Source organism: Hibiscus syriacus, unplaced genomic scaffold (assembly GCF_006381635.1).
Source record: "Hibiscus syriacus cultivar Baekdansim isolate YM2019G1 unplaced genomic scaffold, ASM638163v2 tig00011718_pilon, whole genome shotgun sequence".
Lineage (NCBI taxonomy): Eukaryota > Viridiplantae > Streptophyta > Magnoliopsida > Malvales > Malvaceae > Hibiscus > Hibiscus syriacus.
This window is the reverse complement of record NW_024062254.1, coordinates 1,112,720-1,130,709: the sequence shown is the minus strand read 5'-3', so window position 1 is coordinate 1,130,709 and position 17,990 is coordinate 1,112,720. Positions and strand designations below refer to the sequence as shown.

Here is a 17,990-nt window from a genome sequence, read left to right as displayed (position 1 = left end):
ATGTAATTTATCATGCTGTCATACACTATTGTCTTAAGGGATGGGAGCTGAAGCTCGACGAGAATCCAATGTTTTCGTTCCAAAACAGGGATAAACACCTGCAATCATAAGTAATAATTCATTCATTTGCGCACTTATTTCATAAAACCTTTAAACTCAATCTAAAATAAATACTAACCTTATCGACCTCCCACCATGCAGGATAAAGTTTAGCTTGTCCATTGCCCAAATCAAATGATTCATCTCGTGCATTCTTCAAGTGAACGGCGTTAAAAGACGTCGGCATAATTGTATATCGTATATTTTTATTTTTCTTAAGTTTTCTTATTATTAGAAGACGTGTCACCCACGCATCGATATGCTGTTTTACAAAAAAAGACATATATTAGTGACTTACATAAATTAAAAAAAATTAATCAAATTGAAATATAAGAAAAATATAAGACTTACCCCCCATCGAAATAGCCATTCTCTTCGACCCCTAATAATACGCCCCACCAAGACCGATCAAGCAACAAATAGATATCATCGGTGAGCTTGCATATGTCAGTGAAACACCCCTGGCTCCGCTCATGTAGATAAAAATCAACTGCGGTCTTAGCCCAAAGGGTGTTATCCAGAATTGTGTCCGGTAGTTGTTTCCTCTCCTCTTCAGATACCGGTATGGTACTGGCCGGTAACTCATACGAGAGCCAACTTGAATCCATCATGTCCGGCACGTCAGAGGGTTTCTCAAGAAGCCTACATATGACGCCATGTAAATCGGGCTCTTGAATGGTGGGAGGGACCTCTTCAATGATGACAGTGGCCTCTTGAACGGTGGGAGTGGACTCTCGAGGAATGATAGGGGGGCCTCTTCAACGATAGGAGTGGACTCTTGAGGGATGACAGGCGAGTCAGGCTTCTTCTTGCGGTGTCTTCGCACTATTGGGGTGTACGGAGACTTAATAGCACGTGCACGCTGTCTGATGCGTGAACTCCGTCGTGCAAGCATAACCCGACGTAAAGCATCCACTCTATCGGGCCGCTAAATAATTAAATACAAAAATCAGTAAATAAACAGACATGATATTTAAACAGTGAAAACAAAGACAAATATGTTTCAAACTTGCATTGTATTCACCCAAGTCATTATTCTATCATAGTTCACAAAATGCATCAGATAACAAAGAAAAATATGTTTCAAACTAATACCCTGAAGTTAGTATTTGTCTTTGTTTTGTCTATTGGTTGAAGTAATGCAATCCATTCAAGTTTCAATTTGCAGAAGAAGAAATAGTTTACTTTCGCAACACGAAACTTAAAATCGCAACGCGAAATGAGAATCGCAACGAGAAACCAAAATCGCAACGCGAAACCAAAATCGCAACGCGAAATGAAAATCGCAACGACAGAATCGCAACGCGAAACCAAAATCGCAACGAGAGAATCGCAACGCGAAATGAAAATCGCAATGCGATTTTGGTTTCGCGTTGCGATTTTGTCGTTGCGATTTTGGTTTCGCGTTGCGATTCTGTCGTTGCGATTTTCATTTCGCGTTGCGATTCTCTCGTTGCGATTTTAAGTTTCGTGTTGCGAAAGTAAACTATTTCTTCTTCTGCAAATTGAAATTTGAATGGATTGCATTACTTCAACCAATAGACAAAACAAAGACAAATACTGACTTCAGGGTATTAGTTTAGCAGAATTGGCAGCAACCGAACAAATTTACTTTCAACCAAAAGACAAAACAAAGACAAATACTATTTCACAGTGTTAAAGAATACACAGTTTAGCAGAATTGGCAGCAACCGAACAAATTTACTTTCAACCAAAAGACAAAACAAAGACAAATACTATTTCACAGTGTTAAAGAATACACAGTTTAGCAGAATTGGCAGCAACCGAACAAATTTACTTTCAACCAAAAGACAAAACAAAGACAAATACTATTTCACAGTGTTAAAGAATACACAGTTTAGCAGAATTGGCAGCAACCGAACAAATTTACTTTCAACCAAAAGACAAAACAAAGACAAATACTATTTCACAGTGTTAAAGAATACACAGTTTAGCAGAATTGGCAGCAACCGAATAAATTTACTAAGCAATCTAAGTGAAATGGCTAATCTAAGTGAAATTACGAGTAAATTTATCATTAAGTTAAATATGGAAAATCTTAAACTTACCTCGTTACGTAGAGTATGAACCTCATTCTGCAACGATACTATCATCTCACGTAGAGCGACAACCTCACCACGTAAAGTTGACACCTCCACACGCCATGCACCATCGTTATCGTGTAGAGTACCGATCTCCTCACGCAAGGCATTGACCTCATCACGTAACTCATCCCGTGGAGGTGGAGAACAAGGAGATAAATGTCGTGGCCTATTTACCGGTCGCCTATCATGAGGTGATGGTGGAGAAGAGGCTCGATGATGTGACGGGATAGGTGATGGCTCTCGTTCTAGAGGTGTATAGTCGGGTCGATCGGGTGATGGCTCTGGGTGAGGTGATGGCTCTCGAATTGGAGGAAGTGGATGTTGCTCATCATCCGTGCCATCAAAAAAACTCTGACTAGCTTGCCACCAATCAGTGGCAAGCTCTTCCTCCGTGGGTGTCAGTCTTTGTAATGGAATGTTGGCCTCCTAACAATATAAAAACTCAAACAAAGTTAAACGTCTACTATTAATAACTTGTTTATATATTATATGAAAGTATTTGTGTTAACTTACATTATTTATTGTCGCATATGGTATTAAGTCTTCCCAATCCAACAGATTTTTCCTCTTCCAGGAAATAGCCCTGGGAATATCATTTGACGTTTTTATTGCATATGTACGCATGCTGGGGAAAGCCTCGAATATCCAAATCTACAAACAATATAATAACAAAATTAGTAATTGTTAAATAATTAATTATAATTTTAGAAACATTATATAGAAATTCTTACCTTAAAGGCCCAAACAAAGCCTGACAAAGTGTATTTCGACCCATCGCCACGCAAACTTTTGCGGTCATCAAAGGCAGTAGACAACTTAGTCCAGGTAGCTTTCCATATATACGAACCCCACGGAAACAGATTCCATGCATTCAGGTCCTCTACCAATATTATTAGCTCCCGAGGAATAGGTTGTCTGGCCTCTCTGCCTAAAAAGCCGGCATACACAAGTAGTAGAAGGCATACTCGGACAACATCGACGTCATCCATCCGAGTGAAACCAGCTTTCTTATTAAATAATTTCTTCAGGTCGTCGACGTGAAGGTTCGGCTTCTCCATTGACTCATCCGGAAAAACCCGGGATAACCATGATGGGCGGGCGATATGACGAGTGTACCGGCCTACATCATCGTGTCCGAATCGTAGACCAGTGATTAAGCAGAACTCCTTCCGCCCAAAACAAGTATACGCTGGTGGAAAATGAAACCATATCTCTTCCTCACCACGTTGTATACTGTCGGGTAGATTTGATGTCATGGTCTGAAGCCACAAATGGGTCAAATTAGCATCTCCACCCGGATGCTGTACTCTCAGCCATGGCCCGAAGCAGGTTTCCTCAAACAATTGTCTTTGTGCAGGTGAAAGCTTCGAAGCAATTGTAGTGGCTAGGCTAACTTTATTCCTTAATGTCAATGAAGCCGAAAAAAATTTCTACAAAAACAATAAACATACCAAGTTAGATATACCAAAAACTACACTGTGAAGATATACCAAAAACAATAAACATAAAAAGTAGTAGTTTATTCTTGAAACTAAATTTGCAACATTGTTTTGTCTTTTGGTTGAAATGAAAATCGCAACGAGAGAATGACTGTCGCAACGAGAGAAATGAAAATCGCAACGAGAGAATCGCAACGCGAAATTAAAATCGCAACGAGAGAATCGCAACGCGAAATGAAAATCGCAATGCGATTTTTGTTTCGCGTTGCGATTCTCTCGTTGCGATTTTCATTTCGCGTTGCGATTCTCTCGTTGCGATTTTCATTTTTCTCGTTGCAGATAGTCATTTTCACGTTGCGATTTTCATTTATCTCGTTGCGACTCTTCTGCAAATTGAAACTTGAATGGATTGCATTACTTCAACCAAAAGACAGAACAAAGACAAAGACAAATACTAACTTGAAAATCGCAACGAGAGAATAGCAACGCGAAATGAAAATCGCAACGAGAGAATCGTAACGCGAAATGAAATCTAAGTGAAATGGTTAATCTATTATTGAAATGACCAGTAAACTTATCATCAGTTTCAATATGAAAAACCTACAATAATGCAAAAATTTTAAAATAAAAATAATTAAAAAAACTAACCCTCGGAGGTTGATTTTCCATTTCTGAATATTGTGAGGGATTTCTGACCGTGAATGGTTGTGAGGGATTTCGCCGGAGATGGGGACGGAAATCTTCGGAGATGGGGACTGATTTCGTCGTAGAGAGTGAGAGATGGAGATGGGACTGAGTTGTGATTTTAGGTTTTTAGGTTATGAGTTGCGATTACGGGATTTTGTCTTAATATTCGTTTTTGTAATTTGAAAATAAAATACGCGTAGAGATTATAATGGCGCTTTAAAAATCGCGTTGCGATTTACGGATACGCGTTGCGATATACGGATACGCATTGCGATTTACGGATACGCGTTGCGATTTACGGATACACGTTGCGATTTACGGATACGCGTTGCGATTTATGTGTTCGCGTTGCGATTTTCATATTCGCGTTGCGATTCTGGAAAATCGCAATGCGAATATGAAAATCGCATTGCGATTGTCAAGAATCGCGTTGCGATTTTGGAAACTGATTTGCGATTCTGGGGATCGCGTTGCGATTGTTATTTCGCGTTGCGATTTTGTTGGTCATTTTGGCAAATCCAAAAAAAGTTGGTTAAAATCGTATATTATAAGGCATTTTTGGTCACTGAGGCGATTTTCTCTTTTTAAAATTTGGAAATGATTTTAGCAGAGGGTTGAAGAAGAGGAGGGAGTTAACGGGGTTAAGTGAAACTTCAGCCAAAGATAACGGGAGGTAACGGTAGTGACCAAAATGAAATGAACTAAAATTTGATGATTGTATTGTAAGTTTCAAAAGCTGGGTGATCAAAATACAAATGCCCTAAAAGTTCAGGCACTATTTATATATTTTACCCTTAAATTTAAACAGAAACTTTATTAACACACTAGATTCGATTTCATAAACTAGACTTAATTTAAAAAAGACTTCATTAACAGCTTTAGCCTTTTCTTCGACGGAGCATTCCATTTTGAGCGAGTGTATGTTCCAGGTAAAAGCGCGAAATGATAGTTTAAACTTTAGGATTTAAAATTTAATGTTAGGATTTATATTATTTACAACAAAAATCTCATCTTAATCAAATATTTGAATAAAAAAACATATAATATGTAATAAAGAATTAAAAGATACAAGTAAAGAAAGCTAATAATCTCCTTTGCCCCATGAAAAGGGAAAATTATGAGGTCACTTCTTAAGCGTACAGCAATGGAAAAAAACTCAGCCACAAATGTCTACCAAAATATAACATTTAAACCACTTTGTTTCTTCCCAAATCGATGTTTGGGTACCGGCCTTGCGAAAATAGTGCGAATATAAAAATGTAGGCAATGTTCTATTGCCGAGCCTAGTTCCCGACAACTTCGATGAGTGTTGGCTCATAGTCGTCGGGAGCTACATAACCATGAAGATTCATGACGGTTGCAGCCACGTTCGCAAGTCCGCCATCAGGGACGTCATTGCGGAATCTAACACCGGGTGCCAATCCCGGACCTCCAATCGCAATAGGCACCTAACCAGAACATCCATAACATACATCAGATATTGCACAGCTTTCGACCCATCAAAAGGGAATATAAATTTTGGTAATGCGACCATTCATTTTTCTTCACAAACCCAGTATTTATTAAATAAAGATTTCGGAAACTTACTGGTTGACAAGTGTGGGAGGTGAGTATTTGGAGGTTTCCCTCCTTGTCCTTGAGAGGTTCTCCAGATTTATTCCTTTTCACCATGTCTTCGGCATTGCCGTGGTCTGCTGTCACAACATATATTCCTCCAACTTTCTCGATAGCATCGAGGATCATCTGCACCGAACAATATAATCAAGCAAGAAAATCCTTTTTGTATTCAAAAAGTAGAGTAAGAAAAGCCTTTGTACAAGACAATGTTGCTATGGTTGAGAATAAAATTGGATATGAAATACAACTTGACGATAAAATGGCTTCGGTATGTGTCAATAATGGATGATAAACACGTCAAACATAGATAACTCGGTTAAAATCATCTGCTCAGAAACACCCGCATTCTAATTCATCTTATACATTTTTTAACTAGCAACAAAGCAAACTGATTATGATCCATAAAATGGTGTAAAATCAATAGAATTCCATGGTAACAATTAAAGAATGAACTCAGCCATCATACCTTGACAGCATCATCAGCAGCCTTGCATGCCACAACCGTAGCTTCGATATCTCCAGTATGACCCACCATGTCACTGTTTGGTATGTTCACACGTACCTAAACCAATATAAAAACCATTCAGCTAGGCTAAGCAAAAGATAGTTAAATACGATTAATCTGATTTAACCAATGTTGTTCGTTTACATCGGTTCGGTTTTGGTTATGGTTAGAATAGTCAGTGTTAAATAAATATATTAACTTTAGTAATATTAAAATCCTATTTAGAATATTCCATTTATCATCACCTGTTCAAATTTCCCACTCAGAATAGCATCCCTAGCCTTTTCACCGATCTCCAATGCTTTCATCTTAGGTTGAACATTGAATGTAATGCCAACATCACTAGGAATTTCCACATATTCCTCCATCTCAGGCTTGAAACACCCAGAGCGGTTTCCATTCCAGAAGAAAGTGACATGGCCAAATTTTACGGTCTCACTGTCCATAAACGAAGAAAGCAATTAACATATCAAATATTCCAATAAACCAGAAGTGCGGATGAGAATGACTTGTCCTAAACATACCTGCAGGCAAATGTACGGATACTGTTATGCACCAAATATTCACCAGATGTTCTATCGATCTCGGGAGGAGAAACAAGGTAGCGGCTCGGAAGCTTCAATTCACCATCATATTGAAGCATTCCAGCATAACGAATTTTAGGGAATCGTACACGATCAAATTTGTCAAAATCTTGATATTCAAGTGCCTTAGCAAGCATAACCATCCGATCTGCTCGGAAGTTAATAGTAACAACAGCATCACCATCTACTATTGGTCCGACAGCCTTGTTCTCGTCAACAATGACAAAGGGAGGTAAGTATTGGTCATTGGCATTTTCCCTCAGTTTCTTCACAGCTTCAACGGCACTTGTAAATTTGTGTGGGGCTTCACCGAGAACTTGAGCATCCCATCCTCTTTTCACAACATCCCAGTCATTCTACAAAAGATCCACTCACATAATTTAGCATCTTAATCAATTCAAACAAATCTTTTAGATCAATGAAAAAAAAGGAGATAATAGAGCAAGTGCAAATTGCTGGTGCAACATCCTTTTCAGAATTATGAAAATGATTTCTCACCTCATAGCGGTCCATTGTGACATACATGCGACCTCCACCAGACGCAATACGGGCGTCAACACCTTTCCCACGTAAGTTTGTGAGGTCACTCTCGAGAGTCTCCACAAAGCCTACACTTGAGCCATCCAAAACATCTCGACCATCAGTGAGGATGTGAACACGGATTCTTTTAGCACCACGCTCTCCAGCTCCCTTCAGCAACAACTGCATCAAAAGGTAAATAAAATTTAATAACTGAACTTATGAAAACAAAATGAATTCATTATAGAAGCCAAACCTCAAAAGATAGTAACCGGAATCACCAAACATTACCTGCAACTGATCGAGCCGAGAGTGAACACCTCCATCACTAAGTAATCCAATCAAGTGAAGAGTACCCTTCTCAAAAGATTTACTTATATACTTGAATCCTTCCCCATCATAGATTTTACCAGAGGCAAGAGCAAAATCAACGAGCTTAGCCCTACAGTTCACAATGAATTAACATGTTAGAACACCTGCAACACAGTTAATTTGCCAACAAGATAGCAAGCATATAGGTATAAACATACATACACGTCTATATATATATAAAGCTAAGATCAGGAAGATAAGCTTACCCTTGAGCAAAAATGCGGCCTGCGCCGAGAGCATTGTGACCAACTTCACTGTTTCCCATGTCATCCTCTGTTGGAAGTCCTACAGCAGTTCCATGAGCTCTGATTAATCTCCATTTTTCTGGGGCACCCTATTCAACAAGGTCAATTTCACTCAAATTAAGCTTCATTACATGATGGCATACCGTAGTTCTTTTATGAATCAAAGGATTGCAACAATGTCCATAAGCAAAATACTTACAAATCCCCATAATTTAAAGCAACCCTCATGGTGCCCGCAAATTAAAGGAATCAAGCTTACATACATACATATATACACGGATATATATATACATATATACATATAGATAGATAGATAGCAGAAAAAAGTATAAAGAGGAGTACAATAAATTTATAACATAACAAAAAATAATTGCATATTTTATCACACAATCAAAATGGTAATAATAAGCTACAAAATTAAATTAAATTAATTATTTATTGGCGTTATTTTGATTCATAATTTTAAAATTAAATTAAAGGAATCAAGCTTACATACATGCATATATACATATCTATAGGATCCAGTTACATAGTGTAAAGCTAGTGCTGATTTACAATCATTGGATTAATATAAATAATGGATAAGATTACATTTAGGGCCTGAAAATATGGGTAGTGAAAACATAAGCCCAGAGCTCAGCTACTGATTTAATCCAATGATTGTGATTGTGATTGTAAATAAGTGTAAAACTCATTAATTTTACACAGTGTAACTGGATCTAACTCAAATGTACAGAGCTAGAAACAAATAGGAATATCAAAATCCGATAAAATAAGCCCAGAGCTCAGCTACTGATTTAATCCAATGATTGTGATTGTAAATAAGTGTAAAACTCATTAATTTTACACAGTGTAACTGGATCTAACTCAAATGTACAGAGCTAGAAACAAATAGGAATATCAAAATCCGATAAAATATAAATCCAAAACTAAAAATTAAGCTTTCAAACAAGATGAAAGTTATATTTGCATAAATGAATAAGATCTATATACCAAACCAATTAATATCATCGACAACGATTATCAAATCAAAAATATAGAAAATCCCAGATCTAAAAACATAAATATAAACAGACAAGAAAAGAAAGAAAGATAACCTGTTTGAGGGAATCCATGGTGGGTGTTTGGGCAACATGGATACAATTGTATTGATCGGGTTTATATTCACCCCAGCCGTCGAGAACGACGACGGCGATGGTCTTTCCCTTTGGAAGCTTTGGGTGGTCCTCTAACTTCCACGATACCTCTCCTGAACTCGCCATTGTCGTGAACTTTACCTTGCTTTTAGTTTCCTTTTGCTAGTTCCTTGCTAGGGTATTGAGGCTATATATATATATATATATAGAGAGAGAGAGAGAGAGAGAGAGGAGAAGGCAACGGCGTGAATCATGAGGCATTCAAAGTTTTGACCTTTAAAAGTTTAAAATAAAACTGGTGGCGTGGAGACAAAGCATGGTAATTCAGCGGCTATCTTGTGCTTGAAACACTATAATATAATGGTAAAATAGAGTATTATTTTTTATATAAATTTAAAATTAAATAATTGGTAGTTATTTATTTTAATAGTTTTAAAATAATTATAATATGATATTTATTTAAAAAAAATTAATTATTAATATCGTATACAAACTCACGTATGTAACTATTTAAATTTAAAACTTTTAGAAAAAAAAATATAATTTTTTCTCATTAGGGTGTCGGTCTTCTCTTTTTTTTTCATCTTTGTTAATAGACGACGACATCAACTTTAATGTTGATTGTTGATCGTCGATATTCTTTATTGTCGTTTTTTTTCTTATATTGCATCTTTATTTTCTTTTTTTTAATAAGTTTATCTTTATGACACTTTTTTATGTCTTTTGAGATGTTTTTCAGTCGTTTGGTTATTTTTTTCATTTATCATTTTTTCTAAAGGTTGATATGATATTGGTACCTCTGATTGTATTTAGATACTCGATTTGTGTTTGTGGATAATTTTTCACGTCGCTCGAATTTGATTTGTAGTTTGTCGGTGGTCTTTCAATAGCTTAATCCCTTTTGTGGTTCGTTTGTCGATGCGATCAGATCTGTTTGCATCTATCTTTGTCGAGTTTATTGGTTAGATTTTTAATCTTTCCTTGTATGGTTCTTATGTGTTCTTAAATTGCTATTTTTTTCTCGACAAAATTAATTTTATTAAAAAAAACTAAATTAAGATCCTCGTTAAAAACCTCCGAAACTTAAACGAAAAAAAAAAAAGAATACTCTTAATTAGGTAAAAATACACCACCGAGATGCACAAAAGAACCACATACAGCAAAATGACAAGGCATCCATACTAAACACATCCCAGCATATTACGGACTTCATAACCCAAAAGCCTAAAAGCATCCTCTTCAGCTAAGCTAGCACAACAGCCATCCAACTATCACCAGTCCTGCTATTAACATATTATGTAAACCACCCATAGATCCGATCCTCTCGTAAAGATCACGAGCACACAGGGCAAGAGAAAGCTGTAAAACGCCTTGACAGAACCTGAATAAAACGAGCTACCTCCGAAGAGCAACACCTTTCCACGAAAGATCATAGCATCATTCCAGCTTGCATTTCTTGTTTCGCCAATTGATCTGTAAATCCAATACCCAATCTAGGAACGAAATCAAGCTTTACTCCTGAAGATTGCATTAATAATTTATGGATCACATCGAAACAGACCCGCCACCTCCAAGGACTCGAATACAAAATTTCAATCCACTTTAACAACGAAACAGGCCCACCTACCTCCGGCACAAATATCAGCAGACTAATCGACACAATCGCATCATCTTGTTCAAAAAACAATACTCCCATGAAGCCCCAACCTACACTAACACCACCATACCAAAGTAGTTCAGAAGACATCAACATTAGACTATGAACCCACTCACCCAGCTCCACTGTAAATCCCATAAATCTTTATATCCAGATTCACATCACAAAACACGAACCAAACACAATAGAACTGAAGAGCAAACCCAGATCAAAGCTTGCTAGAATGAATATTAATTGTGAAATGTGGATCATAAGCAGCGACCAAATTAGAACTTATGTTTTCAATTGGAAAGGAGAAGCAACAGTAAACTTCCTGAAGCACTGATTCGAATGGCTTTATTAGGGTACCCCTAAAGCATTGTTTCAATACTCCACCGGCAACGATTTACAGAGGGGAAAATAGACTAAAATCTTTCTAGGAGAATCAATTTGAAACTATTCAAAAATCAACAAACTCGCCTATTCAAAGACATGAGCTTCCATCGCAAGATGATCAAACAAAATAAAGCCTTCTAAAACGATGCCAACCATCTCTCCATGCTAAACACAAGAACAAACCTTAACAACTTCGGATTAAAAAAACTTTTAATTGGCAATGCCCTTTGAAACAAGATGTAACTCCACCAAAACGGACAACGGGAATAAAGATTGAATTTTTTTCAAACTACTAAGTTACTTGATAGATTCTAGGGTAAATTGCCTATTTAGTATCTAAATTATCATTTTTAGTTCGTTTTAGTACCTAAACTTTTAATTTTTTTTAAATCATACTTAAAGTTTTGTTTTTTTCATTTTAGTATTTTCCGTTCAAAATTTAAAGTTCAGTTTTGATTTTTTTTAAAGTTTAGGTATTAATAACGGACTAAAACTGATAGTTTATGTACTAAAAATAGACTAAAACTGATAATTTATGTACTAAAACCGACCAAAACTAATATTATTAAATATTAAATGCGTAGTTTACCCTAGATTCTGATTAGTGTTGTTTTAGAACATTCTAACTCCTAACATTTGGTTTTTTAATCAAAATAACATTTTAACTACATTATCACCTTGGGTGATCCATTAGTTTGGTTACTGTTATTTCAATTTTATTTAATTTTGATCACTAATTTAAAAAAGTTACGTAAAAAGTCCAGGCTGCCATATTTGATTTTGCCTCGGTTGCCTCTCCGACCACCTTATCTGGTCGGACTCAACACCAAAATCCAGAAATTTTTAAGAATGGTGTATTTGAAACCAATAACCAAACAAGTAGAAGAAAAATAGAAGAGAATGAGAAGATCAAGTTGAAGCAGCTGTCTGGTTCTATAATTGTTTTTCCTTGTGTTACCCTCTCTTTAAATGAATTTTAATGCAGTCAGATATTTCGCCTCATAATGTTGAAATCATACGAACACCTAGGATCATCGATACAAGGACAGTAAACCCTCTTCCGTGGTTCGAGTTGCGGTGTTGTCCGAATATCGGCAATCATACGTATAGTCACACGTCGAAATCGCGTAATAATGTTGAAGCCTTCTTAAAAATATATCGCATCGAGATTCTGTAGAAACTTGGTAACCTTTTGAAGCTCGAGGCTCCATACAAATCAACTGCAAACCAAGAGCATAAGTAGCCTCGATGACTCCCCGATCATATGCTTCCCGTAGGAGTCGTATACCGCGATCAACATCATAGTTAACATCCACTACATCAAAACAGAGTTTTAGCGGCGTTTTTTTAGTCCTATAGCGGTGTTTTTAAGTGCCGCTAAAAGCACTTGCCGCGATAGGAAAAACGCCGCAAGAAGCACCAGCCATACCAGCGCCGCTAAAGTTAGTGGCGTTTGAGAACAAAAAAACGCCGCAATAGGTCAAGATATATCGCGGCGTTTTTGGAACAAACACCGCAAAATGTCGAGATCTATAGCGACGTTTTTTGAACAAACGCCGCAAAAGGTCGAGATCTATAGCGACGTTTTTTGAACAATCGCCGCAAAAGGTCGAGACCTATAGCGGCGTTTTCGGAACAAACGCCGCAAAAGGTCGATATCTATAGTGACATTTTCAGAACAAACGCCGCAAAAGGTCAGATCTATAGCGGCGTTTTTTGAACAAACGCCGCAAAAGGTCTGATCTATAGTATCGTTTTTGGATACAAAAGCCGCAAAAGATTAGATCTATAGCGGCGTTTTTGGAACAAACGCCGCAAAAGGTCAGATCTATAGGTTAAATCTATAATGGCGTTTTTTTCATACAAACGCCGCCAAATATGCACCCCGTTAGTGGCGTTTTCCCCTAAAACGACGCTAATCGAAATTAATTTTCAATATATCTTCTTCCTATTTTGTATTACCCAAATTTAACCTGTAATAATATCCAATAACCATCTTAAATTTCATTACGATTCTAATTAAGTAATAATACATAAAAACATAAATAAATCAAAGTTTACAAACATCCAAGTTAAATAAATAAATCTTCGGTGGGTACTGAAACATCAAGCTAGACGTTACATAAGTTTAGACACCAAAATACTGCTTAAGTAAGAGAAGGTTTAGGACAATTGATTAAAACACAAAAAAAAGTCCTACCAACACTAGGAAACACATGATATATGAATGTCCTCAAGACCAGCAACCAGAAATTTGCTACTTAAAGCCTCTCCAGTAATCCATCCGTAAGATCATTACTACAAAATTCAAATCGAAGAAGTAAATGGTAAACAATTAGAACAAGTTCTTGTGAAGGTAATTTTACTAAAAAAGAATGAACAAAAAGGGGAAGGGAAAAATAATACATTAGAAAGTGAAACTCACATCAACATCAGAGTTCCGAGGAGATGGGCTACGAGAATTAGCAAGACGACCTCGTGGTGAAACACTTCGAGAACTTGGAGACCGCCCATCAAAGTTGCGTTATGGACTTTCACCCCTGGGAGATGCCTTGTGTGGGGAAAGACTTTTACGAGGACTAGGGTTGCGGTGAGCAGGAGCAGCACAGAAACAAAGAAGGTATCGTTACAAAGCTGAAGCAAAAAAGATTTTGAAAATAGAGGAAATTACTTTCTAAAATGTGAACGAAGTACAAATATAAACCTCATTGTTCTACTGCTCATCCCGCCCTATTGCTCGAACTTTAGAATAGCCAGGACTTGCACTGCGGCTCCTGCTTCTACGCCGATAGTCTCTGTTTCTCTCATGATATCGATCACGTTCAAACCGGTCATAACTCCTACTATGACTTCTTCTCTTATAATCCCTGTCTCTGTAATAATCATAATGGTGACTGAAGATAATGAATATCATATGATTAGAGTTAGACCATAAAGAAACATATAATTAATCCCTATGTAATTTGGCTATTAAAACAAGCTTAAAAGCATCACATGTACAAACCAAGAGTGTTTCCCCTCTTTAACTCAAAAAGGATAAAAGTTAATTTAGAAATGTCAAGATGTAAACTAGAAAAAAACAGTTTGTATTTGTCCAGACATCCAATTCAGGAACAAGCCGATAAACTTTGATTTTACTTTAGTAATTTAGAGCAATCAACACCCGACACCATCATGTTCAAGCTACCGTAATCAAGACTCCACCAGTTGATAAGGAAAATGAATAACATTATAAACCATCATGATTATCCTTTCATCAATGTCTCCCATGATTTACAAAAAAGGTGGGGACAAGATAGAAGAGAAAATGCAATTATGGTATAAAAATATCAAAAGTTCTTTGATCTCAGTATCAAAAAGGTAGGGACAAGATAAAGAGTTTTTATCTTGTAACATAGACATTTACCAAAGGTTCACCTCGAAATCTAACTTATGATCTCAGTATCAAGTTCCTTATTATCTTTTACCACAATTTGAAATACATTTTTGACAGAATCTTAGGAGCATATAAGTAAATATTATCAATAATGAAATTTGACCCCCCAAAAATTTATAACTTTAGAATCTGTTGATGCCATTAAGAAATAATAACACAACCATAGCTCTGTAGGACAATACATTACCTTCAAACAATATATCAGGTCCTCTTTGTCATCTGATAACAGTGCAAGGTTTTCTAGAACAAGAGTGATGAAATACATGATTTTCTGCATGATGCACAAAAAGCCTAATCATGAACTAATATACATCAATAGATAGAACAAATTAGTGATAATTAACTATCTTAGGATTCCCCGCTCACTTTAATGATGGTTCCATTATAATTTCCTTCTCATCAGTGACATAGACTTTCATTCATGGCATATGATAAAATCAACAATGAGTATAACTCTATCGAATTTGTGCTGGAATTACGCATGGGGTGGTGGTGGTTGAAACAAACGAATAAAACACAATGCGTGCAAATAAGCTAAAAACTCATAACCACCACATGCTTGCAAGTATGTTAAATTAAATGTTCTCAAATGGGCTACTTTCCAATATTTTTCTTGAATAATTTCACAACATAATTATATGCCTCAAGGCCATTTTTTCTAACTCGTTTACTAGTCTAAAACATAACCAAGACACCTAGCATGCACTCTTTTCAGTACAATCAAGTTTCACAATAATAAAAACATATTTTTTTAGAATTGCAATGCCTTGTATCATGAATACAGTGGTACTCGGATTCTTCTTGGAATGCAAAGAAGAATTTAGATCAATCAATGATACAATGTGAACACATTTCATGTCATGAACAGCTGTGATTATGTTAAATAAGGCCACATGTTCTCGATAAATTTGTTAAAGCCAATCAACCTTGAGAGAAACATGCAATTATTACCTTGGTGCATAACTTAGGACCAGACATACAGAAATGACATAGCATAGAAGAACATAGTCGAAATCCGAATTCTTGACCCACAAGGGGATCTATGGAAGCATCCTCTGCAAAGTTTTCAAGTCTTCTTCAACCAAAGGATGTATTTTAGGATCCTGAACACATGGAATGTTAAAAAGGAAAAGAAACAACATGACCAACTTATCAATGGTTCAAAGGCTGAATTAAGATAATGGAGACAATTCGTTTTGTTCAGCCATTTAAAGACATCAAAACAACCCAAATTGTTTGGTAAATGCCTCTACTACAATAAGCAAAATCCCAGAAAAACAGGGGTGGGACAGGAGCAACAAAAACATAAATAACTCTGGTGAATGTTAGAAAATTTCTCAATCCTAAAACTTAAAACTTTCTTAGAAAAACATAAGCTATCAATTTAATCACTTTAAAACCATGGATATACATCTTTCAAAGAAAGAACACTACAAAATACAAATCTTAGCACACTAAAACTCGAACTGTATTTAGAAGACAAATTGAGTTAACCATAAATACGAGTAAAATGAAATATTTGATCAGCTTAGAGTAAAGTTATCATTTTTATAATACATATTCATTCTTTAAACTAATAAATCTGCTTGCGAAAGTAATCAAAAGAAAGAAAAAAAGAAGTAAAACATAAGGAAAATTCAACAGAGAGAGAAACAAACCTTAACATCAGTGGGAAGAAAGTAGATGAACATGTAACACCCAATGACGATCCCAACAGAAGTTCCAATTCTGAAGCCAAAAACACCCAATATAGAGCTCAATACACCCATCCTTCTACTGGGAAGATATTTCAGGAAGTTAAATCGAAGATGCATAAAGAATATTTTTTTTCTGTTCAGTTCAAAGAGAAGAAAAAAAGCCTAGAAATGGAATCTGAATAAGATTCTTGTCTGAAGCAAAATTGAAAAAAATAAAGAAAGAAATACAAAGAGATATTAGAGTTCCAAAAATAACGAACCGAAACGAGATAAAGAATCGAAAAATATTATCAGTCAAAGCCACAGAAACATTCGTCTACGATCTGCTCCTCCATTTTTCATTGCACTCCTCGGCAACTGGCATTATTAATTATAATTAACTAAAAGTACCACTTGTTTCGCGTTGCTTAAAGTGAGATCGGCGAAGAAGTAGCAAATTCAGCGAAGAGAAAGTGAGATCGGGGAAGAAGCAGCATAAGGGTTTGGGTAAACGGGGGAATGAAAAAATAGGTGAAGGGGGAAAAATGAGAAAAGGTTAAAGGGGCGGGACTTAGAAAATATAAACTTGCGGGTTTATACATAAAAACGCCACTAATGTACGCGTATTTAGCAGCGTTTTTACTTAAAACGCCACTAAAGTACAAGTATTTAGCGACGTTTGTCAAAAACGCCGCTAAAGTATTAGGTTTTAGCGGCGTTTTGTCTAAAAACACCACTAAAGTACGAGTATTTAGCGGCGTTTGTAAAAAAAAGCAACTAAAGTACTAGGTTTTAGCGGCGTTTGTCTAAAAACGCCACTAAAGTACGAGTATTTAGCGGCGTTTTTACTTAAAACACCACTAAAGAACGATTCTAAAGCGGCATTTGTTTACAAACGCCTCTAAAGTAAACGCCACTAAAGTACGAGTTTTAGCAACGTTTGTTGAAAAATACCGTTAATGTTACCATTTAGTGGCGTTTTGGATATAAACGCCGCGATATGTACAAACTTAGTGGCGTTTGCTTTAAAAACGCCGTTATATACCTGTTTTAAAGCTTGGGGATTGTTTGCCATAAATGCTTTTTCTAATATTTTCTTTGTTTCAATCTTCCAAGGCATACATCCATATTTATACAAGGACGTTGTCGGGAAAATATATTCATCTTGAGCAGCTTCGTAAAATGTCTTATAAGTTTGATGGAGTTGCAAAAAATCGTATATGGAGTTCTCTATAGCATGTTTTAAAATCTCTGATAAAACTTCATTCGAAAGATTGAAAATACTCTTCATGTGTGCCATCAAACCAACTAAACTTGAAACCCAAAAAAAATTACTGAAATGTCGAAAAGAAGAGAGTTGAATGACATAAAACCTAATCTTATTATCTTTATTTACCGGGGATATTAGTTGATGGAAAATAAAACTTGAGCAACAAGAAATCCTACTTTTGGTTGCTCTTAGTTCCAAGGCTTAGCCCTGATTAATTTGGATCGACCCGAGTCGTACACCTGGCTCTGGTGGGTGAGTCTCTCAACTG

At 36.3% G+C, this 17,990-nt stretch overlaps 1 protein-coding gene across 1 annotated transcript; it reads right to left on the bottom strand.

Annotated features, from left to right (window-relative positions):
* Nucleotides 1-5,420: 5,420 nt before the first annotated feature.
* LOC120204894 (2,3-bisphosphoglycerate-independent phosphoglycerate mutase-like) lies at nt 5,421-9,470 on the bottom strand. The gene is made up of 9 exons (XM_039204901.1): nt 9,270-9,470; nt 8,134-8,261; nt 7,847-7,997; nt 7,535-7,738; nt 6,977-7,392; nt 6,698-6,890; nt 6,414-6,509; nt 5,918-6,073; nt 5,421-5,778 (listed from the first exon to the last, which is right to left on the bottom strand). The coding sequence occupies exons 1-9, from the start codon at nt 9,432-9,434 to the stop codon at nt 5,614-5,616; spliced, it is 1,674 nt and encodes a 557-aa protein (XP_039060832.1). The 5' UTR covers nt 9,435-9,470; the 3' UTR covers nt 5,421-5,613.
* Between the last annotated feature and the right edge of the window lie 8,520 nt (nt 9,471-17,990).